Raw genomic sequence first — 27,797 nt, forward strand, 5'->3', positions numbered from 1 at the left:
GGGGACAATTCATCTCTGCTCCATGTGGCATCTCATCCATGCGACTCAACTGGGATTGAAAGATCCACTCCCAATATGGAGTGACTCATACGGACAACAATTTGCTGGCTGTCTTCTGGGTGCTCAGTGGAGTCGTTGGCCACATTCCCAGTTCTCCTCCATGTTGCCTTTGCAGAAGGCTAGGTTGGGCTTCTAACCACACAGCCGCTGAGTTCTGAAAGGAAGAGGGTAAGTGCCAAGGTGCAAATGCTTATCAAGTCTTGGCTCACTTCATGCTTAATAATATCCTATTGGGGCGCATCGTGGCTCAGTCGGTTAAGCATCCGACTTCAGCTCAGGTCATGATCTCACAGTTTGTGAGTTCGAGTCCCGCATCAGGCTCTCTGCTGACAGCTCAGAGCCTGGAGCCTGCTTCAGATTCTGTGTCTCCTTCTCTCTCTGCTCCTCCCCCGCTCTCGCTCTGTCTCTCTCTCAAAAAATAAACATTAAAAAGAAAAAAAAAAGTAAATATCCTATTAGCCAATACTAGTCATGTGGCCTAGCCCAGAGTCTTTGTGGGAAAAGACAAATGCAGAGGTCTGAATACAGAAAAGGAGCCTGGTTCATTGGAAGCCAAAGTACCAGCCTACCATAGAAGAGTGGCTGGAGAGTTTTAATACCAAGAACATACCCTGTTCTGCTTCAAGGAGCTCACAGAGAAGAAACCTCTTGAGTACTCTTAGTCATGTTTTACTACATATCCCAATGGGTAGACATGGGGGACTATCGTTTACCCAAGACAATTTTTTTATGGTATTATAGATAGGACAGGTGAAAAATGAGAAAAGCGTGACCATGAGCCCGGTGAATACAAGGTGGTTCCACTAAGATTGAGGCCCAAGGGAGGGCATTTTGCATCACAATGCAAACCCATTTCTTGCTCTCAATTCTGCCATCAAGTCGAGCTAGCGACCTATTTCAACTGTTCCAGGCGTGTTTATTGCCATGTTTGTTTGAATAAAGAAGCATTATGGTAACTCATGGCATATCCCTCACCTGGCTAGGTTGCCTGATGTCTCCAACAAGGGGATTGAATTAGGTGATCTCTACAGTTCCTTCTAAGTGTTTTATTGTATAAAAACGTAGTAATAATATTGTATCATATTACATCAATAGTGAAAAATGCACTCTTTTTCTGACAAGCACATTCCTTCAACAACCGGGAGTCAGTGAAGTTGACTGAGAGCTAACTGGTGAATCTGGACTTCTCTGAGCACATCTGTGTGCTCCCTAATAGGCTCTGACTCTAGAAACTGCAGCAGCATGTGTTAGGACTGGCCTTCGGCTTTACCACAGCCGGCAATTCTACTGTAAACTAGGTGTCTTCTTTGACCAAGATGTTAATTTCTGCATTACTTATCTTCCAGGCTTGCTAAGAAGATAAGAGAAGTGAAATTACTTAGCTTTGATTAGGGATTGTGGTTTTTTTCTGTCACTCTGACCACACTCTACTAGATTCTGACGACAGTTTTGCATCAGGTTTTGGGGGAAAAAAAGAGAGAGAGAGGAATTCACTCTCAGGGATCTGTTAACCTCTAGAGTACTAGCCCTGCCCACACCGAGTAGGGAGGTCCTGCTTTTTCAACTTCTCCGTTGCTAAATCTGTGACTCTTTGAGTGAAACCTAAGGAACTATACCTGAAGAAGAAAAGCAAGACATTTTTAAGAGGCAGTTTAAAATTTCTCTTGCTGATAATGTGCTTTTTTCCTCCTGGCCTTCTTAGAATCCACGAAGTAGAAGAAGCTTGCCTTTTTTTTTTTTTTTTTTTTTTTTTTTTTTTTTAGTTTCACTTTCACGATTGCAGCAGGAAATCTAACATGCTTCCCTGGTGAAAACGACTGGATTTGGACTAATGAAAAAAGGGAACAGTCAGCTGTTATCAGAGTACATGAAGGTATTTCTTTAAAATTCTTACTGGGCTAGAATCTCTCACGTTGGGCAGATCTGGAATGCCCATTGGTTTTAGCATTCTTTGGCCTTTCTTTGATCTGGCCAGAATCAACAAGGAGAATGGGAGAAAAGGGATGATAGAGGTGTGGGAGAAATGTATCCTAACTCCGAATACACGTAATAGCAAGAATTTATAATTAACATTATAAAACATTTTATGCAGTAATTAATTTCCTTTCCTTTGCGGAGTTCTGTAAAATGTGGAAAAGCACATTAGAAAAGCTATGGAACTCATTTTGCAACTGTCTTTGGAAAAAAATCTCATCTGTGTGTTAAAGTTACAGAGCCCTGTGATCTTGAATGAGCTTTCTCCTTTTCTGAGTCTTGTTGGCTGGACAAGAGAGAGGAGCTGGCACTTTATGACAATACGCTTGCCAAGGAGAACACACTTCAGGTGTTCCTTAGCAACACGAAAGTGGCTTTCTTTGACCTCGTAAAGGAAAGTGGCAGAAGGTGAGAGAGTAGAAAGGCGTTTCGGTGGATAGGAAGGTCAGAAATTGGCCCTAGGAAACGCAGGGGAGTCGGATGAAATTCGAGTCAGCCTTGGGCAGTCCTGGTTTCAGGAAGTTGCCTCCTAATTTCACAGTAGATTGGGAGTTGGTGCGTGTGTCTGCATTTAGTTGTATCTGTATACACATTCAGAAAAAAAAATACTGTGAGGTTTACAAACCAAGCCGTAAAAGCCAAACTAAACAGCGGTTAGCTCTAAGTAGCCCGGCTGCCGATTCCGCGCCTTAATCATGCTGCAGTATTGTCTCTCACTTGGAAGGAGGCATAGAATTCTGTGCATCCTGAAAGACCTTTGTAAAATTGCTAGGCCCGCTGAGTGCCTGTTTTTCCTCTTTTTAGCTTTCTTGGCTTCTGTCACGTCTCACTCAGTAGCAATTTGTTTTTCACTGGGGTCTCATCCTCTTAACTGTATTTCGGTTTGTTTTACTGAAGCAAACTCCAGAGTAACTTTTTCAATATAGGTTGCACAGGCATAAACTTATAGAATCGTGGCATATCTCAAAATAGCTTTCCCCCTTATCTTGAGTTGTTTGGCTGGAAGTGAAATGGTCAGTTCAAAGGTATTTCCCTTGATTATTTTGAAAGCTTATCACTATTGTTTTCTGGTGGCTGATGTTGCTAATGAAAAGTTTTCTATCAGGATCTTTTTCTTTTGAAAGTAATTGATCGTATGTTCTCCTTTGAAGGTTTTTTTTTTTAATTTTTTCTTAATGTTTATTTATTATTGAGAGACAGAGAAAGAGCGTGAGCAGGGGAGGGGCAGAGAGAGGGGGAGACACAGAATCTGAAGCAGGCTCCAGGCTCCGAGCTGTCAGCACAGAGCCTGACCTGGGGCTCGAACCCACAGACCGGGAGACCATGACCTGAGCTGAAGTCGGACGCCTAACCGACTGAGCCACCCAGGCACCCCTCCTTTGAAGGTTTTAAGATTGTTTTTCTTGTTTCTGAAGTTGTCTAAGATTCTCTCTGTGGATTTTCCTTTTTCACTCTTCCTGCCTATCATTTGGTGAGCCTTTTTCCATGTGACAAATGTATTTTCAGATCTGGGAATGTCTTTCAGTCCTTCGGGGATCTTCTTCGTAAAGGGATTAGTCCTTTTCAGTAATTCTGATGTCTATCTACAGCCCTTCCAGAAGAGATAAATGTCACCCAGACAAAGAGAGAGTATACTGCAGGGACTGTATGCGTGTGTGTTGGTAAATATAGGTAGAAGTGCTTATGGTACAGGGAAGGAGGTTTGGGAGAACCCCAGAGATGTGGGTACGGGGAGTTAGTCCCTGATTTCCAGAATGTATCATTCCCAACCCCACATTCTTCATGTACCAGAGCAATTTGGTAAGGGGCCGGCCTGGGCTTGCAATATTCCTCGTAGCCTATAAATATAAAAATTGTGTGTAGCTGTAACAATAGTGTATTAGAAAGTGCCAGTATTATAAAGGCCATGACATAATTAATAGAAGCTGATTTTTTTCTGTTTCTGAGGACTAGATTAAAATAAAAATAAAACCACTATTTTTAAAAGCCTATCAGAACAATTATAAATACGTTAGTTCTGTTTTCCTGCAGTTAATCATATAAAATGATTTTATTCTCTAAAACTTATCTGGAATTCTTCTTGTGACATGACTTTTAGATCCCATGGAAAACCTAAATTATTTAAATAGCTTTTTTTGTTGATCCGTCTCCATACGTTGAAGATGTATTTGGGTTTTTTTTAAATATCTGAAAATGAAACTAGGTAAATGACCATACCAGAGAATACCACATTAGGTACGTGTCCCACCGAAATAAAGTTGTGGCTGTTTATGGAGATAAAGGAGGTTTTCTTGGCTGAATAACTGCCCATGGGAAGCTATCCGTTCAACATCTATTTATTCAGTATTTGCTATGTTCCTGTCATTTTTCTAGACACAGCAAAGCAGTACAGAGTAAAAACAACTATGTCCTCTACTATTATAGCCTTACATTCTAGTCAGGTGGAATAATTAATTAAAAAATAAGTAAAATTATTTCAGATAATTCCCATCAACCATGGCATGGAAAAAGCAATCTAGGAAAAGAATATCAAACGGGAGGATTTACACTTCTGACTTCAAGGTTTGCAATAAAACCTTACAATAATCGAAACAATGTGGTGTTGGCATAAGAATCAAAAAATATGCAGCGTCAGAGAGTAGAGAGCCCAGATATAGACCACGCTTAAACCCGCCCACACTTATTTGGTTTTTAAGAAAGGTGCCGAAGCAAGCCAGTGGGAAAAGGGAAGTATTTAAAAAAAAAAAAAAAGCCTGACAAACTGGATGTGCAACTGAAAAAAAAATGAACCTAGACTCTTCCTTCCCATCAGACACAAAAGTTTATTAAAGAGCGATCAGAGACCCTTACCTGACGCCTAAAACCATTCATCTTTAAAAATAATAATAATGACTCGGGAGGAAGCAAATTTTCTCAGACAGGACTCACAAAGCAGTCATTAAAAAACTGATAAATTAGGCTTTATCATAACTATCAAGATATCATTCACTAAGAAAATGAGCAGGTGACCCACAAAATGGGAGAAAACATTTACAAAATATAAATCTGACAATGGGTTGATATCTATGTGTATAAAAAGGTCCTATAATGCAGTAATAAATAAGAAACAACCTAATTAAAAAATGAGTGAAATCTTTGAGTATACGAGGGAAGATATACAAGTGGACAATAAGCACCTATAAAATTGTTAAACATCAGTCAGTCAGGAGAAGCAAATTAAAACCATAATGAGAAATTACTACACACTCACCAGAATGACTGAAAAATAAGAGAACGGTACCAATTGTTGGTAAAGGTGTTGGTGGGAGTATAAAATGGTACAGACTTTGCTAAAAGATCTGACAGTTTCTTTTAAATACCCAATAATTCCAATCATAGGTAATTACCTCAAGGAAATCAAGTATATATGTCCATAAAAACATGTCCAGAGATGTTCCTGGTAACTTCATTCTACTATAGTGAAAAACTGCACACAATCCATGTGCCTAATAACATGGGCATGGACAAAATATGATATATTCATACAGTGGAATCTCATTCGGTGAAAACAAAAATTTACAAAACAAAACTCCCACCACGTGCAACATGGATGAACTTCAAAAATACCATCTGAGTAAAAGAAGCGTTGTTTAAGTAAAGACTGACTATGATCCCATCGATAGGAGGCTATAAATCATACAACATCACCGTAGAAAACAGTCAGAGCTGTGATGGACTCTGGGAGGTGAGGATTGCCATCAATTGGGAAAGGGAGGGGATTCTCTTTAGGGTTTGGGTTGCACAGGCATATACGTGTGTCAGAAATCGGAGAATGTGCACTAAAGATTTGTGCATTTCATCGTATGCAAATTTCATATCAGAAGAAAAACTATTAACAAATCCTGAGTTGAAGGCAGCAATACATACTCTTTAGAGGGAGAGGTACTGATGTCGAAGTGAACTGATGATGGGTAGATGGGTAGATATATGGTAATACAAGAGTGGCCACTAAAATTCTGTGAATTGTGCTCTTGTTTAGGATTTTTCATTAGAAATGCTGGAAGAACTTAACTGTGAGACAGCCATGTTCTTTATGAATGGAAGTTAGCAAATGCTGCTATAGGGCAAGATGCAGATCTCCTATGGAGTAAAAAAAAAAATAAAAGACATAAAATGATACATAATGCACAATTCCACTAACATGCAATACAAAAGCAGGTCAACTGAATCTTTTTTGTGTATGAAATCGTGAAGTGCTTGTCTTTGGGAAGGAGGAGGTGGTGGCTGGGCGGGAGCATGAGGGAGATTTCTGAGGGGCTCATAGTGCTGTGTTTCCTGAGCAGAGGGGTGATCGGAGTGGTGAATGCACTGACGTGTGAAAATTCAACAAGCTGTACATTCACAAGTTGTGTGCTCTTCTGTATGCATTTAAAATATAATTGCTAAAATTAAAAAAAGTATGTATAATACAAATCCTGATGCAAAAAGCTGAGCTTCTATCTGGAAGTATAGACTAAAGAGATAAAAAGGTGGAATATAAATTTAAATACAAAGATGACCACATACAAGGACCCATGTCTACCTAAAAGTGGTTCCAAAGGAGAGAACACAGGGAAAGGAGAAGTGGCAATGACCCAAGTAATAATAGAAAAAAGAAATCTGAAAACGTAGACATGAGTCTTCAGATTGAAAATGGCTTAGAGTGTACAGGTACATTTTAGAGGTAGGATTTAGCATGAAATGTACCTGTGAAATTTTCCATTACCAAGAAGAAAGAAAAGATACTTCCAAAAAGAAAAAGAGGAGTAAGATAAAAGTGCCTTTCATAGAAAGGAAAGGAAACCATATGGGCATGATTTCTTTTTAGGAACAATGCATACTAGAGGACAGTGAGTAATGCCTTCATGATTCTTCATTAAAAGTATTTTGAACCTCAAATAGCCTACATGTCAAAATCATATGACAAAAGAACAAAAACAGATGTTCAAGAACTTGAATGATAACCCCTGATAAATATTCTGGGGAAAGAGGGGGAAGAGCCACTCAAGGAGAGACTCTAGTCAGAACAAGAATGTTTCAAGAAAGAAGATACTGAAATCCATAAGATAGTGGCATTAACCCAGGAACATGGTGGAATGATTCTACAGTGATAACCAAAGAGCAGGTGTTGGACATATGCCTCCAAACCGGCCATTTAACCAAGAGTATGATTTAGTATATGTGCTGCCGAAGCGAGCACAGCCAAGAGTATGATTAAGAAGCTAAATGATCTTAGTATTATAGAGATGAAATCACATATAGTTCTTCTTTCAACAAGAATAAAATGGTGGAAATTATAAACTTCAAGAAAGTAACAATCCAAATAAACAGCAACTCTACGAAGCATAATTCTGAAGAACTGATTTAGTAGACGGTAGAAGATTTCATGTTGCCTCAAAGATTGTTCTGCACTCACCTCATTGTGCTCAACTGCATCCATGTTTTATTCATCAGCAATTTTAGTTCCTTAAAAACTCTATTTAGGCAAAGATTCCATAAATGAAAATCTTACTGCCTTTCACCTCTATGTCTACCGCTGTGATTGTTACTAAAGTATTCTCAAATCACCCATTTAAAATATCAAACATGATTACATTTCATTTATAAGACTTACAAAAGTTTTAGATAAAAAATCAAAATATTTTATGCAGTGTTTCCTAAGTAATTTTGATACAGCATTTAAAATATTTTTATTAAAACTTTTAAGTTATTTTTTTTGTTTCAAGTTTTTATTTGAATTCTGGTTAGTTAATAGATAGTATAATATTAGTTTCAGTAGTAGAATTTAGTGATTCCTCCCTTACATATCACACCCAGTGCTCATCACAAGTGCTGTCCTTAATACCCACTGATTTAGCCCACCTCCCCACCCACCTCCCCTCCAGCAACCCTCAGTTTATTCTCTACAGTTAAGAGTCACTCTTATGGTTTGCTCCCCTCTCTCTTTTTTTTTCTTTCCCCTATGTTCATCTTTTTATTTCTTAAATTCCATATATGAGTGAAGTCATATGGTATTTACCTTTCTCTGACTGACTTATTTCACTTAGCATGATACAATTTAGCTCCATCCATGTCATTGCAAATTGCAAGATTTTGTTCTTTTTGATGGCTGAGTAATATTCCATTGTGTGTGTATGTATCTGTATGTATGTGTGTGTGTGTATGTGTGTGTGTGGGTGTGTGTGTGTATATACACACACACACACATATACACACACAAAAATATATCACTTCTTTATCCATTCATCAGTTGATGGACACTTTCCATACTTCGGTTTTGTTGATAATGCTGCTATAGACATCGAGGTGTATGTGCCCCTTCAAATCAGTATTTTTGTATTCTTTGGGTAAATAACCTAGTAGTGCAATTGCTGGGTCATAGATAGTTCTATTTTTTACTTTTTGAGGAACCTGCATAGTGTTTTCCAGAGTGGCTGCACCAGTTTGCATTCCTACCAACAATGTAAGTGGGTTCCCCTTTCTCCACATCCTCACCAACACCTGTTGTTCCCTGTGTTGTTAATTTTAGCCATTCTGACAGGTGTGAGGTGGTATCTCATCCTGGTTTTGATTTGCATTTCCCTATGGATGAGTGATGTTGAACATCTTTCCATATGTCTGTTAGCCATCTGGCTGTCTTCTTTGGAAAAGTGTCTGTTCATGTTTTCTGCCTATTTCTTAACTAGATGATTTGTTTTTTTGATGTTGAGTTTGATAAGTTCTTTATAGATTTTGGATACTAACCCTTTATAAGATATGTAATTTCTAAATATCTTCTCCCATTCTGAATGATGCCTTTTCATTTTGTTGATGGTTTCCTTTACTTTGAAGATTTTTATCTTGACGAAGTCCCAATAATTCATGCTTGCTTTTCTTTCCCTTGCCTCAGAAGATGTGTCTAGTAGGAGATTGCCCCAGCCAGTGTCAGATAGGTTGATGCCTGTGTTCTCCTTTAGGATTTTGTTGATTTCCTATGTCATCCATTTTGAATTTATTTTTGTGTATGATATACGAAAGTGGTCCAGTTTCATTCCTCTGCCTGTTTCTGTACAGTTTTCCCAACACTGTTTCTTGAAGAGAACTGTCTTTTTCCCATTGGATATTCTTTCCCGCTTTGTTGAAGATTAATTGGCCATATAGCTGTGGGCCCATTTCTGGGTTTTCTGTTCTGTTCCATTGACCAATGTGTCTGTTTTTGTGATAGTACCAATACTATCTTGATGACTACAGCTTTGTAATATAGCTTGAAGTCTGGAATTGTGATGCCTCCAGCTTCTCTTTTCTTTTTCAAGATTGTTTGGTCTATTCAGTATCTTTTGTGGTTCCATACAAATTTTAGGATTTTTTATTCCAGCTCTGTGAAAAATGTGGGTGGTATTTTGATAGGGATTAAATGTATAGTTTGCCTTGGGTAGTAGAGAGATTTTAACAATATTTGTTCTTCTAATCCATGAGCATGGAATGTTTACCGTTTCTTTGGGTAACCTTCGATTTCTTTCATCAGTTTTTTATAGTTCACAGAATACAGATCTTTTACCTCTTTGGTTAGGTTTATTCCTAGGTATCTTGTTATTTTGGGTGCAATTGTAAATGGGATTTATTCCTTCATTTCTCTTTCTGCTGCTTCATTATTGGCGTATAGAAATGCAACAGATTTCTGTACATTGATTTTGTAACCTACAACTTAACTGAATTTGTGTATCAGTTCAAGCAATTTTTTTGATGGAATCTTTCTGGTTTTCTACATAGAGAACCATGTTGTCTGCAAATAGTGAAAGTTTGACCTCTTCCTTGCCAATTTGGATGCCTTTTCTTTCTTTTTGTTGTCTGATTTCTGAGGCTAGGACTTCCAGTACTATATTCGATAACAGTGGTGAGAGTGGATATCCCAGTCTTATTCCTGAGTATAGAGGAAAAGTTCTGTTTTTTCCCCATTGAGGATTATATTAGCTGTGGGATTCTCATATATGGACTGTGTGATGTTGCGGTATAATCACTCTATCCCTACTTTGTTGAAGGTTTTTACCAAGAATGGACACTATACTTTGTCTAATGCTTTTTCTGTATCTATTGAAATGACCATATGGTTTTTATTGTTTCTTTTATTAATGTGGTGTAGAACATTGACTGATTTGCAAATATTGAGCCACTTTTGCAGCCCAGGAATAAATCTCACTTGATCGTGGTGAATGATTCTTTTAATATACTGTTGGATTTGATTTGCTCGTGTTTTGTTGAGAATTTTTGCATCCATGTTCATCAGGGGTATGTCCTGTATTTCTCCTCTTTACTGGGGTCTTTGTCTGGTTTTGGAATCAAGGTAATGCTGGCCTTGTAGAATGAGTTTGGAAGTTTTCCTTCCATTTCTATTTTTTAGAACAGTTTGAGAAGAATAGGTATTAACTCTTCTTTAAATGTTTGGTGTAATTCCCCCGAGAGGCCATCTGGCCCTGGACTTTTGTTAGGAGATTTTTTTTACTACTGATACAAATTCTTTGCTAGTTATCAGTCTTTTCAAATTTTCCATTTCTTCCTGTTCCAGCTTTGGTAGTTTATATGTTTCTAGGAATTTATCCTTTTCTTCCAGATTGCCTAATTTGTTGGCATTCAGCTTTACATAATATCCTCTTATGATTGTTCTTATTTCTTTGGGTGTTAGTTCTGATCTCCCCTCACACGCATTCATGATTTTAATTATTTGAATGCTTTCTCTTTTCTTTTTGAGAAGCTTGGCTAGGGATGGGTTTATCAGTTTTTTTTGTTTGTTTGTTTGTTTTTTAATTTTTTTTTTCAACGTTTATTTATTTTTGGGACAGAGAGAGACAGAGCATGAACGGGGGAGGGGCAGAGAGAGAGGGAGACACAGAATCGGAAACAGGCTCCAGGCTCTGAGCCATCAGCCCAGAGCCCGACGCGGGGCTCGAACTCACGGACCGCAAGATCGTGACCTGGCTGAAGTCGGACGCTTAACCGACTGCGCCACCCAGGCGCCCCGGGTTTATCAGTTTTATTAATTCGTTCACAGAACCAGGCTCCAGTTTTCATTGATCTGTTGTATTGTTTTTTAGTTTCTGTATCATTTATTTCTGCTCTAATCTTTATTATTTCCCTTCTTCACTGGCTTTAGGCTTTGTTTGTTGTTCTTTTTCTAGCTTCTTCACGTATAAGGTTAGGTTGTGTGTTTGAGAGCTTTCTGGCCTCTTGAGGTAGTCCTATATTGCATATACTTCCCTGTTAGGACAATTTTTGCTGCATCCCAAAGGTTTTGGACCATTGTGTTTTCATTTTCATTTGTTTCCATGTTATTTTTAAAAATTTATTCTTTAGTTTCCTGGTTAACTGTTCATTCTTTTTAAAAAATTTTTTTTAAATGTTTGTTTATTTTTGAGACAGAGCATGAGTAGGGAGGGGAAGAGAGAGAGGGAGATACAGAATCCGAAGCAAGCTCCAGGCTCTGAGCTGTCAGAAGAGCCCAATGCGAAGCTTGAACTCACAAACTGTGAGATCATGACCTGAGTTGAAGTCAGACACTTAACCAACTGAGCCACCCAGGTGCCCCTCTCATTCATTCTTTAATAGAATGTTCTTTAACATCCAAGTATTTGTGGTCTTTCCAAATTTTTTCCTGTGGTTGACTTCAAGTTTTGTAGTGTATGGTCAGAAAATATGCATGGTATAACTTCAGTCATTTTGTATTTGTTGAGGTCTTATTTGTGACCCAGGATGTGATCTATTCTGGAGAACGTCCCATGTGCACTTATAAAGAAGATGTATTCTGCTGCTTTAGGATGAAATGCTCTGAATTTATCCGTTAAATCCATGTGGTCCAATGCGTCATTCAAAGCCATTGTTTCCTTCTTGTTTTTTTTTTTAGATGATCTATTAATGTAAGTGGGGTGTTAAAGTCCCCTACTATTATTATATTATTATCAATGGGTTTCTTTATGTTTGCTATTAATTGATTTAATATTTTGTTTCTTCCAATTTGGGAGCATAAATATTTACAACCGTTAGATCTTCTTGTTAGATAATCCTTTTATTTATTTATTTATTTTTTCAGGCTGGTGACGAGATGCCTATTTTTATTTATTTATTTTTATATATATAATTTATTGTCACATTGGTTTCCATACAACACCCAGTGCTCATCCCAACAGGTGCGCTCCTCAATGCCCATCACCCACTTTCCCTCACCCCCATCCCCCATCAACCCTCAGTTTGTTCTCAGTATTTAAGAGGCTCTTATGGTTTGCCTCCTTCCCTCTCTGTAACTCCCCCCCCCCCCATTTTCTCTGCCCCGTGGTCTTCTGTTAAGTTTCTCAGGATCCACACATGAGTGAAAACATACGGTATCTTTCTCTGCCTGACTTATTTCACTTAGCATAATAGTCTCCAGTTCCATCCATGTTGCTGCAAATGCCAGATTTCATTCTTTCTCATTGCCAAGTAGTATTCCATTGGATATATAAACCACATCTTCTTTATCCATTCATCAGTTGATGGACATTTAGGCCCTTTCCATAATTTGGCTCTTGTTGAAAGTGCTGCTTTAAACATTGGGGTACATGTGCCCCTATGTATCAGCACTCCTGTATCTCTTGAGTAAATTCCTAGCAGTGCTATTGCTGGGTCATAGGATAGATCTATTTTTAATTTTTTGAGGAAACTCCACACTTTCTTCCAGAGAGGGTGCATGAGTTTGCATTCCCACCAACAGTGCAAGAGGATTCCCGTTTCTCCACATCCTCACCAGCATCTATAGTCTCCTGATTTGTCCATTTTAGCCACTCTGACTGGCGTGAGGTGATATCTGAGTGTGGTTTTGATTTGTATTTCCCTGAGGAGGAGTGACGTTGAGCATCTTTTCATGTGCCTGTTGGCCATCTGGATGTCTTCTTTAGAAAAGTATCTATTCATGTCTTCTACCCATTTCTTCACTGGATTATCTGTTTTTTGGATAGTCCCCTTTATTATGATATAGTGCCTTTCTTCCTCTCTTGTTACAGTCTTCTATTTAAAAATCTAGTTTGGGGGCGCCTGGGTGGCGCAGTCGGTTAAGCGTCCGACTTCAGCCAGGTCACGATCTCGCGGTCCGTGAGTTCGAGCCCCGCGTCGGGCTCTGGGCTGATGGCTCAGAGCCTGGAGCCTGTTTCCGATTCTGTGTCTCCCTCTCTCTCTGCGCCTCCCCCGTTCATGCTCTGTCTCTCTCTGTCCCAAAAATAAATAAAAAACGTTGAAAAAAAAAATTTAAAAAAAAAAATCTAGTTTGTCTGATACGAGTATGGCTACTTCAGCGTTCTTTTGACATTCATTAGAATGATAGATGGTTTTCCATCCCCTTACTTTCATCCTGTGTCTTTAGGTCTAAAATGAGTCCCTTGTAGGTAGCATGTAGATGGGTCTCGTTTTTGTTTTTGTTTTTTTAATCCATTCTGATACCCTATGTATTTTGATTGGAGCATTTAGTCCATTTACATTCAGAGTGATTATTGATAGATATGAATTTAGTGCCATTGTATTACCTGTTAAGTCATTGTTTCTGGAGATTTTCTTTGTTCATTTCTAGCCTTTGTTGCTTTTGGTGTTCTTTTCCCACTCAAAGAGTCCCCAGTAGTATTTCTTGCAGGGTTAGTTTCGTGGTCATGAACTTCTTTAGTTTGTGTTTGTCTGTGAAGCTCTTTATCTCCCCTCCCATTCTGAATGACAGCATTGCTGGATAAAGTTTCATGGCTGCATGTTGTCCCAGTCAGCACATTGAATATATCCTGCCACTCCCTTCTGGCCTGCCAGGTTTCTGTGGATAAGTCTGCTGCTAACCTTATTTGCCTTCCCTCTTAAGTTAGGGACATCTTTTCCCGGGCTGCTTTTAGTATTTTTTTCCTCATCTATGTATTTTGCAAATTTTACTATGATCTGTCCTTGTGTTGGCCTGGTTTTGTTGATTTTGGTGGGAGTTTTCTGTGTCTCCTAGGTTTGGATGTCTGTTTCCTTCCACAGATTAAGGAAGTTTTCATCTATAATTTGCTCAAAATAACTTTCTATCCCCTTTTCCCTCTCTTCTCCTGGGACTCCTATGATATGAATGTTATTATGTTTTATGGAGTTGCTGAGTTCCCTAAGTTTACATTTGTGATCCAATATTTTTATTTCTCCCTTCTTTTCAGCTTTATTATTTTCCATAATTTTGTCTTCTGTATCACTATTCATTCCTCTGCTTCTTCCATTATTGTGGTCATTACATCTAGTCAGTTTCACCTCTTGGTTATAGCAGTTTTTATTTTGGCCTGACCAGTTTTTTAGATTCTTTATCTCTGCAGTAAGACTTCCTGGTGTCCATTATGCTTTTCTCAAGGCCAGCTAGTATCCTTTTTCTTGTTGTTTTAAATTCTGGATCCGGCATATTACTTGTATCTCTTTTAATTAGATCCCTGGCTGTGACCTTTTCTTGTTCTTTCTTTTGGGATGAATTCCTCCATCTTGGCATTTTTTTTCTAGGTCTCTGTCTTCTTCTGTGTTAGGAAAGCTGGATATGTTTCATGTTCCTGAGAGTAATGGCTTCATTAAGAAGAGGTCATATAGTGCTCAAGACCTAGAACTTCAGGAAGTGTTTCTGGGGTTTGCTGTGTGCACTCTGATGCTCTGTTTTGACTGCTCTTACCCTCAGGTCAGCCCTCTGCAGAGTTTCTCCTTGCCTGCAGTGGGAAGTGTGTGGACCTTAGCCAGAGTGTGGCTTGTTTTAACTAGGTGTGCTCTTGTCTGCCTGTTAAAAGAGGTCTGATCCTATTTCCACTGGAGCTGAAGCTTTGCTGCACTCTATGGTCAGTAGACTTGGTACATGCGAGGGTTTGTGCTGGCCTTCTGGGGTAGGGGCCTGCTGCTCTGGTTCTTAGTCACATTTGCCCAGGTAAAGATGTACCTGAAGAACACAGGGGTTGGGACTTGGTGTAAGTGGCTCAGGCCTCCACTGTCAGCACTGTTCTGCTCCCTGAAGTCAATGTGTGCTGATGGGCAGGGGAAAAATTGGTGCCAACCCTCCCCCTTGTCCCTGAGAAGGGGAGTTTGTGTCTGCTGCTGTCCATGAAGCCCTCACAGAAGAGCTAACAATCTCCCTTTGTGTGTCCCAACCATACCTCAGGTCCCTGCCTTCACTCTGTCTGTGTCTGGCCTGTGTGCCCACCCAGCCAGTGGGTTTTACCTCAGGCAGGCCGGCTGAGTTTCAAAACTCCAAACTTCAGGGACCCAGTGTAATGCAGACTCATGCTGGTGCTCTGGGGGAGAGTTCCACCTTCACATTGGGGCTGGTGCTGGTTTGTCCCAGAAGGGCAGCTGTACCAACACCCAGGAGCTTAGAGTTTAAGAGTAAAGTGCTGCAAAAAGCTGGCATCCAGGTCAGCTGCCCTCAGGTGAACTGTCTCTGTTCCTTTGCTAAGGAACAGGGCAGCACAATGGTGCCCACTGGCTCTTTTGTCCCCTAAGAGGCAATGCCGCCTCTCCCAAATGCACCCCAAGAAGGGGTAAATATCTCTCCCAGTGTGTCCCAAGGAATCCTCAGATAGTGGTGTCCACTCCCGGCTCTCTGCCTACCACGGAGCATCATTGCACCCACTAGGCTCCACACCTGCCATGGCACTGACTTCTAAAAGTCCAGGCTTTGAGCTCTGCTGGTTGTAAAAACTCACAGCAATCAGCCCCACTCAGTTTGTCAGTCAACGGTTTTGGGAAAGTGTTTTTCTTGTGTGATCCCCTGTGCGCTCTCACTCTCTCTCTCTCTCTCCTCTCTGTTTGTGATCAGGGCTCCCTCCCTTCCATAGCACCTATGATCCTTTTCTTCCCCAAAGCACATATCACTTTCCTACCTACCACGATGTCGCCTCTTGTCTCTCTCTCTAGTTGTGCAATTTATTCTCTCACCCTTATATTGATTTCTTGGGTGTTGAGAATGATTTGATGTTTATCCAGGTATGTTCAAGGAATGCGGCAAGCATAGGGGCCTCCTACCACTCCACCATCTTCTCCCCTAAAACCCCATTAAAACTTTTAAAGGCCTTTCTATTTTGTGAATGGTATGTTAGCAAATGCTTAAATTTGTTAACTTTGATTCTTTAGACCAACTAGTAGGGTAAAGTGATCCATGGATGCCTCATAACCCGGGACTTTCTTTCTGTTCTGAACATGAAATTGAAGGGGCCCCTGGTGGTTCAGTTGGTTAAGTGTCCGACTCTTGATTTTGGCTCGGTTCACGATCTCACAGTTTGTGAAATTGAGCCCCGCATCAGGTTCCATGCTGACAGTGCAGAACCTGCTTGGGATTTTCTCTCTCTCCCTCTCTGTCTGCCCTTCCTGCACCTGCATGCATTCCCTCTCTCTCTCTCTCTCTCTCTGCCTTCAAATAAATAAATAAACATTTAAAAATAAAGAAATAAAATGAAATTGAAAACCAGAACAGGTTTAGAGGAATTGAGCCTCCTCAAATGAAGATCAGTTGTAGTTGTTCAGGGAAGATACTAGTTGATTCCCAGCCTATGAGAACATCCCTAGATTCTGTACTGTGGCTCTCCATCTAACCCAAGGCTAGGTTAATAAGGAGCTTCTCACATCCTTCTAGCCACCATGAATTTCCTTGAATTTCAATGATTCTTCACGCTTGGCCCCCTCTTCTTGTTAATAGTTAGCTGTGATTGTCTCATGATATAATTGGCTTCTGTCTTGTATAGATTTTCCTTATGAAGTAAAATGTTTACAAAGTAGAGAATAGTTGCAATTATCTACTTATAAATCGTGGATTATTTTACTGATTAATAATAATAGTAATAACAAACGCTGGTGTGTGCCAACTACTGTAAGGCTTCTCTCATTTCATCGTTGTAACAAGCTATGGAAGAGTGACTTCAATTATCCAGACTTACAAGATGAGGGAATGCAGTCCTAAAAAAATGAGTTAACTTGCCGGAGGCTACCAAGCAGAAAACAGGAACACAACTCAGCAGTGTAATTCCAGGTTTTTTTTCTCCTTATCACTATGTTTCTCTACATTGTCTTGATTCTGCAGTGAATGCTTATTTCTATAATCGTAAAATTGCAAATGATATTTATTGGCTTTAGATTTTCTGAATTTATGTGCACCAAGTATGTTGGACTCGCCATAGTTTTAGGATAAAAATGCTAACATTTTATATCTTTACAGTGTCAAGCCAGGGCTGTAGTTGGCAGTTTTAGGAAACGTAAATATGGAAGAAATGGGTAGAACATTCAGGGGTGCACATTTCCTCTAATCACATCCCAAGGATCAAGAGAGGACGTCTCAAGTTGTCTGATCAATAAGACAGAGTTTTAGCTATAGTCATAAAACTTATAAATAGAACAATAGATTAAATAAATTAAAAGTGACTAAAGAAGAATTGTGAGGACACTGATCGAATAGTGTAAGTTTCGTATCTTTACGGTGGGAAGAAACTACTCACTGTATTGACGAAACAGAAGCATAAGCGCAAACGTGTTATTTGAGTTTGTGGAGGTGACCGTGAACATTAGAAATAGAAACTGTCAGGAGTTTACCTTGAAACACTGAAGATGGGGCGGAGGTGAAGAGTGAGGAGGGAGTTTGTGTGTTCCATTTTTTACTTTTCTGTGCTACTTGAATTATTTCTATTGGAAGTACAACTTGTATAATACATACTTGTGTATCATACCAGTTGTGAATAAAAAGATCACGCATAGTCACATTTGGTTATCTATCTTACAAGGAATATACCAATGCCTATGAAAACCTGTGTCATTAATGTCTGCTACTTTGTTATGTTTCTTTTAGAGGAGGGAATCATGAGCCAGAGTTCGCCTTATATCTGTTCCTTTTTGGGGCTCTTGCCCTTTTGGATACTGTGTACATCCTCTACCAACAAATGTGTTGTTAGGCATGAAGCAGCTGACTGCAGTCATCTGAAGTTGACACAAGTGCCCGATGACCTCCCAGCAAACATAACGGTGTTGAATCTCACCCATAACCAGCTCAGAAGATTACCACCTGACAACTTTACAAGATATAGCCAACTTACTACCTTGGATGGAGGATTTAACTCCATCTCAAAACTGGAGCCAGAATTGTGCCAAAAACTCCCCTTGTTGGAAATTTTGAACCTCGAACACAATGAACTATCTCACCTTTCAGAGCGAACTTTTATCTTCTGCGTGAATTTGATGGAACTCCATCTAAGGTCCAATTCAATCCAGAAAATTGAAAACGATCCCTTCCAAAACCTGAAGGTAGGATGGAAATGTTCACCTCCATATAAGAAATGAAAAATATGTTGCCTCGTGTTAAGTTTTCAAGTCACTCATGAATCTTGAGATTTCGTATCTAAGTACCAAGGTCAAGAATGAAAAATCTGATCTACCCAAATGGGAAGAGGGGCAGCTCTATGTACAAATATGGCCATTTAAGATTGGAAATCTTTTCAAAAGAGAAAATAGCATCTTACTTCACTTTCAGTCTTAAGTTTAAAGAACTCTGCCTCTCTTGCTCCCTCCCATTAAAAATACAACTCAGATACAAGAGGTAGAGATCAGAGAAGAATCTGGTCTGTCATAACCCGAGAAGAATAAGAATATCTCTCATTAGGAACACAGCAAATAAACTCTCAATGCTGCTGATAGTACCTGAAGTAATGAAAACAACAACAACAACAACAACAACAACAACAACAACAACACACGTCCAAATTCAGACTTAAATAAAGTTAACAAATTGACACATGATAAAGCAAATTGTCCAACTAAAAATTACCTACTCTTGATTTAGAAATCTCTTCATATTATTGCTTTACTAATGGCCATCCTTTTTTTCCCCTGAATACTTTCCTTGAATTTTAAATCTGTGAAAATGTATGTGAGTGTCTCTAAATCTGAGACACTTATTAGGTACTTTTCTTGAACCAAAGCCATTTTTTTTTAATTTTTTTTTTTAATGTTTATTTATTTTTGAGACAGAGAGAGACAGAGCATGAATGGGGGAGGGTCAGAGAGAGGGAGACACAGAATCTGAAACAGGCTCCAGGCTCTGAGCCGTCAGCCCAGAGCCTGACGCGGGGCTCGAACTCACGGACCGCGAGATCGTGACCTGAGCCGAAGTCGGCCGCTTAACCGACTGAGCCACCCAGGCGCCCCCCAAAGCCATTTTTTTAAACTCTTTGTTTTCTTCATCACATGGACCTATACAAAATTTGGCATTCCTTGACCTCATATGCCAAGAGTAATGTACAAACAAGTAAGCTTAGAAACGTTTGTAAAGTGACTTGCTTGCTAGTGATTTGAAATTCTCTTATGCCTCTTTAGATTCTGCAGTGGACAAAATGGCTTTGGACACAAAGGCCTCAAAACCTGGTTAGAATAATCTTTGGCAAAATGTTCTTTCACGTTTAAAACATAAATAAAAGTCTTACTCTCTTGAATACGCATCATCTAAGATTTTACCCCAATATATATCAGCTTTTCCTTACCTTTTACCTGAGTGGAAATTTACCTGTTAAAAATAGCACAAGGTGGGGGCGCCTGGGTGGCGCAGTTGGTTAAGCAGCCGACTTCAGCCAGGTCACGATCTCGCGGTCCGTGAGTTCGAGCCCCGCGTCAGGCTCTGGGCTGATGGCTCAGAGCCTGGAGCCTGTTTCCGATTCTGTGTCTCCCTCTCTCTCTGCCCCTCCTCCGTTCAAGCTCTGTCTCTCTCTGTCCCCAAAAAAATAAATAAACGTTAAAAAAAAAAAATTAAAAAAAAATAAAAAATAAAAAAAATAGCACAAGGTGGTTAAAATGTCCCACAGCACTAACAAAACAAAAATGAATATTCTATATGCGCCATGATGCAAAATTAACATCCCTATCAATCTTTCTCAAAGTAAAAATCTTTTTTAGGAATTCATGGACTTTTAAAGAAAATATTTCTTCATTTTTTTGTTTCTTTTTTATTTTAATGTTTATTTACTTATTTTTATTTTTTTTATTATTTTTTAAATATGAAATTTATTGTCAAATTGGTTTCCATACAACACCCAGTGCTCATTCCAACAGGTGCCCTCCTCAATACCCATCACCCACCCTCCCCTCCCTCCCACGACCCATCAACCCTCAGTTTGTTCTCGGTTTTTGTTTTTTTTTTTTTTTTTTTTTTTTTTAATTTTTTTTTCAACGTTTATTTATTTTTGGGACAGAGAGAGACAGAGCATGAACGGGGGAGGGGCAGAGAGAGAGAGGGAGACACAGAATCGGAAGCAGGCTCCAGGCTCTGAGCCATCAGCCCAGAGCTCGACGCGGGGCTCGAACTCACGGACCGTGAGATCATGACCTGGCTGAAGTCGGACGCTTAACCGACTGCGCCACCCAGGCGCCCCTGTTCTCGGTTTTTAAGAGTCTCTTATGTTTTGGCTCCCTCCCTCTCTAACCTTTTTTTTTCCCCCTCCCCCATGGTCTTCTGGTAAGTTTCTCAGGATCCACATAAGAGTGAAAACATATGGTTTCTGTCTTTCTCTGTATGACTTATTTCACTTAGCATATTTTTGTTTCATTTCAAGGCTGATGCATGACATTATATGTTTAGTAAGCCACATGAACATTCCTTACATCATAAGGAAATGCTTATTATAAATAAGTAAATAAATGTTTATTATGAATCTTCCTTATATCATGAATAAATATGCTTAAATCCCTTTATTTTGGTAAGAGAAATAAAATCATTCTTTTTAAAAAATGATTCTTGGGCGCCTGAGTGGCTCAGTCGGTTGGGCGTCCGACTTCGGCTCACATCACGATCTCATGGTTCGTGGGTTTGGGCCCCACGTCAGGATCTGTGTTGACAGCTCGGAGCCTGGAGCCCGCTTTGGATTCTATGTCTCCCTCTCTATCTCTGCCCGTCCTCGCTCATACCCTGTCTCTGTCTCTCTAAAATAAATAAGCATTAAAAAAATTTTTTTAAATCCTGAAGTGAGAAACAAACCCTTGTAACAATGTTATTTTTGATCACCACGAAAATTTTTCATTACCTCTACTGTCAATTGTCTATAGAATAATAGAGAGGTGACATTTTTGCTGTAATTTCTAAGATTCAGGTACATTTAAAGGAACTATTTTTGGTGGCAAGACTCTAACTTGTATGCATCTTTTTTCTCTCTCAGAATTTAATCAAATTAGATCTATCTCATAATGGTTTGTCATCTACCAAATTAGGAAGTCAGCTCCAACTGGAAAATCTCCAAGAGCTCCTGTTATCAAATAATAAAATTAACATCCTGAGACGTGAAGAACTGGATTTCCTTGGCAATTCTTCTTTGAAGAAATTAGAATTGTCATCAAATCCAGTTAAAGAGGTAAGAAGTCGGGTAAAATGATTTCGTGTTCTACCTTTAAGTGTGGGCAATCCCTAACTGTGTCACAGGGGTAAGAATCTAAAGATCCCTAGAGAAAGGGGTAATAATGTTTGCCATGCTTTCCAGAAGTCCTTCACACTTACTGCTTGGGGCCATTGATGTCCTCCTCGCAAAAAGAAACACTGGTAGCAATTGGGGGCTGGAGCTCCGCTGTCTAACAGAAGTGGGTTAAAATCCGTGTTCCAGTTTTAGGAACCTTGGGGAGCCTACATAACCTTTCTGGGTCTTAGCTTCCTCACTTGTAAAGTGGGAATACTATCTATTGCACAAAATCGCTGGAAGAATTAAAACAGCATGATAGTTAAGAGCACAGGCTGTAGAGTTGGGCAAGCTGGCTCCCCTTCTGGGCTTTCTCTCCTAATACTTGTGTAATCAGGCAAATTATTCAAGTTCTTTGCCCTCCAGTTCCCCAGGTGTAAAGTTAGTATAATAATAACACTACTTCATAGGCTGTATGGTAAAGAATTTAGCACCGTATCTCATGTAAGTGCTCCATAAATGGTAACTAGCATTAGATTATTATGAAAATCTTCTGATAATGGAATATACTTCTTATAATGGAGTATACCTAATTAACCTTCTCTTTAGATGCATGATATTCATTTCAGTAACTACTTTCATATACAGGTATGTTTGTATTTTATTCCTTTACCGGCTGAGAATAAGAATATTGGAAATCGTAAACTAAGTCAGATTTTTAAAAGCTGTATCAACTTACAGACATAAAAATAGACTGTATATTTGTCCTGAGATGATAAAATATAAACAAGCAAACATTTTATGTAATATTCATGCTAATTATTGAACAGCATTTTTTTTGTTGTTGTTTAGAACATTTATTGTAGAAATCTTACAAAATATGCAAGTAATGACGGGGGAGATAAAAATCATCCAAAAACCCATAGTCCAGAGACAACCAATGTTGGGTATTTTTATCTCTAGCTTTTCTCCAAGTGATAATAAGAAAAAGCAACAGCCACTGAAATTCAGAGCACAAATTCAAAAGACACCGTATGTTGGACACTATGATAAGTTTATATATATGCATATATATTTATAATTTATTGTATATATTCATAAATTTAAATTTATTATTTATTATAATTTATTTATAATATCTATATATTTATATACATATAAATATATATTTATTAAATACATATATTTACATAGTCCTGTAACCAACTTATTCTTTTTTGAAAGTTTATTTATTTATTCGAGAGAGAGAGAGCAGGGGAGAGAGAGAAAGAATCCCAAGTAAGCTCCACACTGTCAGCAAAGAGCTGGATGTGGGGCTCAATCTCACGAATCACGAGATCATGACCTGAGCCGAAATCAGGAGTCGGACACTTGACCGACTGAGCCGAGCAGGCGTCCCGTCACCAACTGATTCGTATCACCATTTTACCCAAGGGTAAATTGAGATGAAGCAGGGTTGAGGAACTTGTCCAAGGTCTCACATGTGACAGTTTGGTGACAGAACTGGGTCTCTGGCAGTGTTAGATCGGAGCCCATGCTCTTAACAGCTGTGCTGTATTGCCTCCCATAGGCAACAGTGTATCCTCCCATTAAAAAGTCATCTCGCGTCATGAGCATTCTCCGTGTCATTGAGAATTATTCAAAAACTCAATTTTGATTACTGCAACATGTTATCATGGAAGTTCACCCTAATGAACTGAACAATTTCCTGCTCTGTAGTCCAATTCACTTTACTTAACAACCAAATTTGCCTTATCGTCCATTAGCCCTAACAGCTCACAAATGACACAGTAGGAATCAGAGCCTCTTTGCTCTCCTGGTGTTTAACCACCCACGACTGGCTCCGACCCTCTCGGGATTCCTTCTCTCCTTGCCTTCTGTCCTCTTGTTCTGGGGCAGAATCCCACAGCAGACCAGGCTTCTGGTGAGGGAGTGGGGGCAGAGCAGAAGGGAGCTGGAGGCACTGACACGCAATAACATCAGGAGAAAACCCGGGCTGGACAGACAAAGAGGAAGGCTGGAACTCAGAGCTGCAGAAGGGAAAGTGCACGTCGCAGTTGCATAATAAAATCCACCCATTCATTCCCCACATGTTCACTGAGAACAGTGGTCAGCGAGACAGAAACAGCATCTGCCCCAGTGGTGACCTTACAAAGAGTTTATTAATTACGATCATACTCAGTGTGATCAAGTAAAAATACTAGGGACCTCACCTAGACTGGGAGGTCAGGGAGGGCCCCCTGGAAAGGAGGCCATTGAATGCTGGGCAGAAGGTAAGCAGCGGCCAGGAAAGGTGGGGGACTGCCCCAGGAGGTGGGTGTCGCAGGCACAGAGTAAGGAGCTGTGCAGTAGAGGGATGGAGAGTAAACCCAGAGAAGATGGTGAAGGGGGAAGGGGGTGGAGTAAAGAATTGTGTTTAAGCTTCTCTAGAGTCATGCGGACCCCACTGTGTTTTGGTTATTAACCTCTCTTTTCTCCCCCCACCTTTAGTTCTCTCCAGGGTGTTTTCATGCAATTGGAAAATTATTTGGCCTCTCTCTGAACAATGCTCAACTGAACCCCAACCTCACAGAGCAGCTTTGTTTAGAACTGTCGAACACAAGCATTCAGAATCTATCCTTGAGCAACACCCAGCTGTACAGAACAAGCAATATGACTTTCGTTGGGCTCAAGCACACAAATCTCACCGTGCTCGATCTTTCCCACAACAACTTAAATGTGATTGATAATGGTTCCTTCGTTTGGCTTCCACGTCTAGAATATTTCTTCCTGGGGTATAATAATATAGAACACTTATTTTCTCACTCCCTGTATGGGCTTCTCAGTGTGAGATACTTGGATTTGAGACGATCTTTCACCAAACAAAGCACTGCCCTTACTTCGCGTCCCAAGATCGATGATTTTTCCTTTCAGTGGCTAAAATGTTTGGAGTATCTTAACATGGGAGACAACAACTTCCCAGGTATAAAAAGCAATATGTTCACGGGACTGATAAAGCTGAAACACTTGAGTCTATCCGACTCCTTCACAAGCTTGCGAACTTTAACAAATGAAACATTTTTGTCACTTGCTCAGTCTCCTTTGGTCACGCTCAACCTAACCAAAAACAAAATCTCAAAAATAGAGAGTGGCGCTTTTTCTTGTCTGGGCCACCTTCAGGTACTCGACCTTGGCCTTAATGAAATTGGGCAAGAGCTCACAGGCCAAGAATGGAGAGGTCTAGGAAATATCATTGAAATCTACCTTTCCTACAACAAATACCTACAACTGACTCCTGGGTCTTTTGCCCCGGTTCCAAGCCTCCAACGCCTGATGCTCCGCAGAGTGGCCCTGAGAAATGTGGACAGTTCTCCTTCACCTTTTCATTCTCTTCGCAACTTGGTCATTCTGGATCTAAGCAACAACAATATAGCCAACATAAATGATAAACTGTTGGAGGGTCTTGAGAAACTAGAAATTCTGGAATTGCAGCACAACAACTTAGCACGGCTATGGAAACGTGCAAACCCTAGTGGTCCTGTTTATTTTCTAAAGGGTCTTTCTCACCTCCACATTCTTAACTTAGACTCTAATGGCTTTGATGAGATCCCAGCAGAGGTATTCAAGGGCTTATCTGAATTAAAGAGCATTGATTTAGGATTGAATAATTTAAACATATTTCCGCTATCTGTCTTTGATGATCAGTCATCTCTAAAGTCACTGAACCTTCAGAAGAATCTCATAACGTCAGTTGAGAAGGATGTTTTTGGGCCAGCCTTCAGGAACCTGAGTAATTTAGATATGAGCTTTAACCCATTTGATTGTACCTGTGAAAGTATTGCCTGGTTTGTTAATTGGATTAATAGTACCCATACCAACATCTCTGACCTGTCAAGCCATTACCTCTGTAATACTCCACCTCAATATCATGGTTTCCCGGTGATGCTTTTTGATATATCAGCCTGCAAAGACAGTGCCCCCTTTGAACTCTTTTTCATAATAAATACCAGTATCCTTTTGATTTTTATCTTTACCGTATTGCTCATCCATTTCGAAGGCTGGAGGATATCTTTTTATTGGAATGTTTCAGTGCATCGAGTTCTTGGTTTCAAAGAAGTAGACAGACAGCCAGAGCAGTTTGAATATGCAGCATATATAATTCATGCCTATAAAGATAGGGATTGGGTCTGGGAGAACTTCTCTCCGATGGAAGAAAAAGATCAAACTCTCAGATTTTGTCTCGAAGAAAGGGACTTTGAGGCAGGTGTCCTTGAACTTGAATCAATTGTTAATAGCATCAAAAGGAGCAGAAAAACTATTTTCGTTATAACACAGCATCTATTAAAAGATCCATTGTGTAAAAGGTAGGTGAACATTGTGAAATTTTAAGTGTGTACTTGTTTTTTTCACTTGAGCTTTCAAATATTACTTACATTATCATTGACAACTCAAAGAATTTTAAAAATAAAAAGATAACTTGATTATTAGTGACAGATAAAAACAAGTGTAGGGGGGATGTTAGCGCTTTTGGCTGTTCTAAACCATATGCTGATATATGTAACTTATTTTAATAATTTTTTTTTTTTTTACTAGATTCAAGGTGCACCAGGCAGTTCAGCAAGCTGTGGAACAAAATCTGGATTCCATTATATTGATCTTTCTTGAGGATATTCCAGATTATAAACTGAACCATGCACTCTGTTTGCGACGAGGGATGTTTAAATCTCACTGCATCTTGAACTGGCCAGTTCAGAAAGAACGGGTAAATGCCTTTCATCATAAATTGCAAGTAGCCCTTGGATCCAGAAATTCAATACATTAAATTTATTTAAAGACTAAGTTAACAAAGGCGTAACTTTCCCCCACTTAAAGAGTTTCATAGTAAATTTAGGTTTTATTTGAAAATAATATATATCTGTTTATTCAGACTTAGAGAGGTTTCTGATAATTATATTTGGAGTTTTTTTGGATGCACTCATAGGAAAATAAGAGATCATTGTTTTAGTGGGTACAATGCTATTTCGACTGTAAAAGAGTAAAATATATATCCTAATTTTTAAAAGCTTCATCACAGGATTTTTTTTTTTCAGTTAGAAAGCTTTTATTTTAGTGGTGCCCACTTCAGTGTTGATTTTGTTAAGTGTTAAATTCCATTTGAACCTACAGACGCATGGTCAGGAAACGTTTGTAATTCATTTTCATTACTTAGTTAAAATACATATTTTAATAAGTCCTTATATTTCCCTGATACGTGGGTTTCTGCTGTAGGTGTTAGAAGAAACAATTCTCTTACTTAAAAGTATTACAGGAAACAAAAAAAGTATTAATAGAAAGGCTTGCTTCCTGAAGGTTAATTAGTAGATTAGCTTTGTGGTTGTAAAATATTGTTTTCTCTTGGCCACAGACTCAGGAGATGGTCCTGGTCGGATCATTTGGTCCTACTGGGACTCTTTGACGCCTGATCTTGAAAATTATGGTGTTGAACAAAATCTTTAATAATCCTATATAATTAGCGATGATGACCATGGTATAATACATTCACATGAAACGTATCATCATGTCATAAAATAGTGTGCTGTGTATACATTAGTCCTTCTCTAGAAAGACTATTAATTAAAATTTTATTTTTGCTTTTGCAATGGAAAGAACCTAATTATTGAAAATAGACACGAATAGCGTTTTAAAACATTTATAGTTCTGGTATTCAAATAAAGAGAGTGTTGATATCATAAAGCTGGGTTAATTTCTATATTAGAAGCACTGTTTTGGTAAATTTAGGGAGAGTTTGAGCTGTCACAGTTTGGAACTTTGATTAAAATAGTGTTGTATCCTCGGGGCTAAGTCCACAGAATCCTGGAAAAAGTGACACTCGCTGTACTGCTGGTTCTGAGTCTACAATCTCTCGACAATGTGAATGTGTGGAGGACTCATTTTCACTTCCGTGTTACACAGCATCCTTGCACACGAGACGCTCGTTCGATAGCGTTTTTGCTAAGGCGTGCTTTCCTCCTGTGAAATCATCTCGTTTTCTTTTGGCATTGTAAAATAAAAGTAAAAGAAAGAAAGAAAAGACAGATTAAATTAAACTTTTATGATGGCAAAATAAAACCCACAGCCACAGTTTTTCCTGACGTGCTTTGTATGTTATTTATGTCTCGATAGTCCCAATGTTAGTCCAATATTTCTAAGTAATGGATATTCCATTGGTCTACAAAAAGCAGGGCAGGAAGTAATTTTGCTTTTATGCCCTTATTTGCTTATAAGATAGTTGATCAAATGGCCACAATTTAAATTGAGTTCAAGTGTAATCTTTTAAAGTTGCTTAATATTTAAGAAGATACACAAGGGATGACCCTTGAACTGAATACAAGTAAAGCT

General features: G+C 39.2%; 1 protein-coding gene across 1 annotated transcript; it reads left to right on the forward strand.

The window, feature by feature from the left end:
- Nucleotides 1-27,550, forward strand: TLR3 (toll like receptor 3). Its single transcript, XM_025933107.2, has 6 exons — nt 1-228; nt 1,824-1,933; nt 17,861-18,312; nt 21,210-21,401; nt 23,931-25,783; nt 26,013-27,550. Exons 3-6 carry the CDS (start codon nt 17,872-17,874, stop codon nt 26,239-26,241), a joined length of 2,715 nt encoding a protein of 904 aa, XP_025788892.1. The 5' UTR covers nt 1-228; nt 1,824-1,933; nt 17,861-17,871; the 3' UTR covers nt 26,242-27,550.
- The last annotated feature ends 247 nt before the right edge of the window (nt 27,551-27,797 follow it).

This window comes from Puma concolor, chromosome B1 (assembly GCF_028749965.1).
Source record: "Puma concolor isolate L17-30 chromosome B1, mPumCon1.1.hap2, whole genome shotgun sequence".
Taxonomy (NCBI): domain Eukaryota; kingdom Metazoa; phylum Chordata; class Mammalia; order Carnivora; family Felidae; genus Puma; species Puma concolor.

Coding starts and splice junctions, on each gene's coding strand:
- TLR3 (XM_025933107.2), top strand. CDS start 17,872: ATGAGCCAGAGTTCGCCTTATATCTGTTCCTTTTTGGGGCTCTTGCCC. Junction 18,313..21,209: donor ATCCCTTCCAAAACCTGAAG/GTAGGATGGAAA, acceptor TTTCTCTCTCAG/AATTTAATCAAATTAGATCT. Junction 25,784..26,012: donor AAAGATCCATTGTGTAAAAG/GTAGGTGAACAT, acceptor TTTTTTTACTAG/ATTCAAGGTGCACCAGGCAG.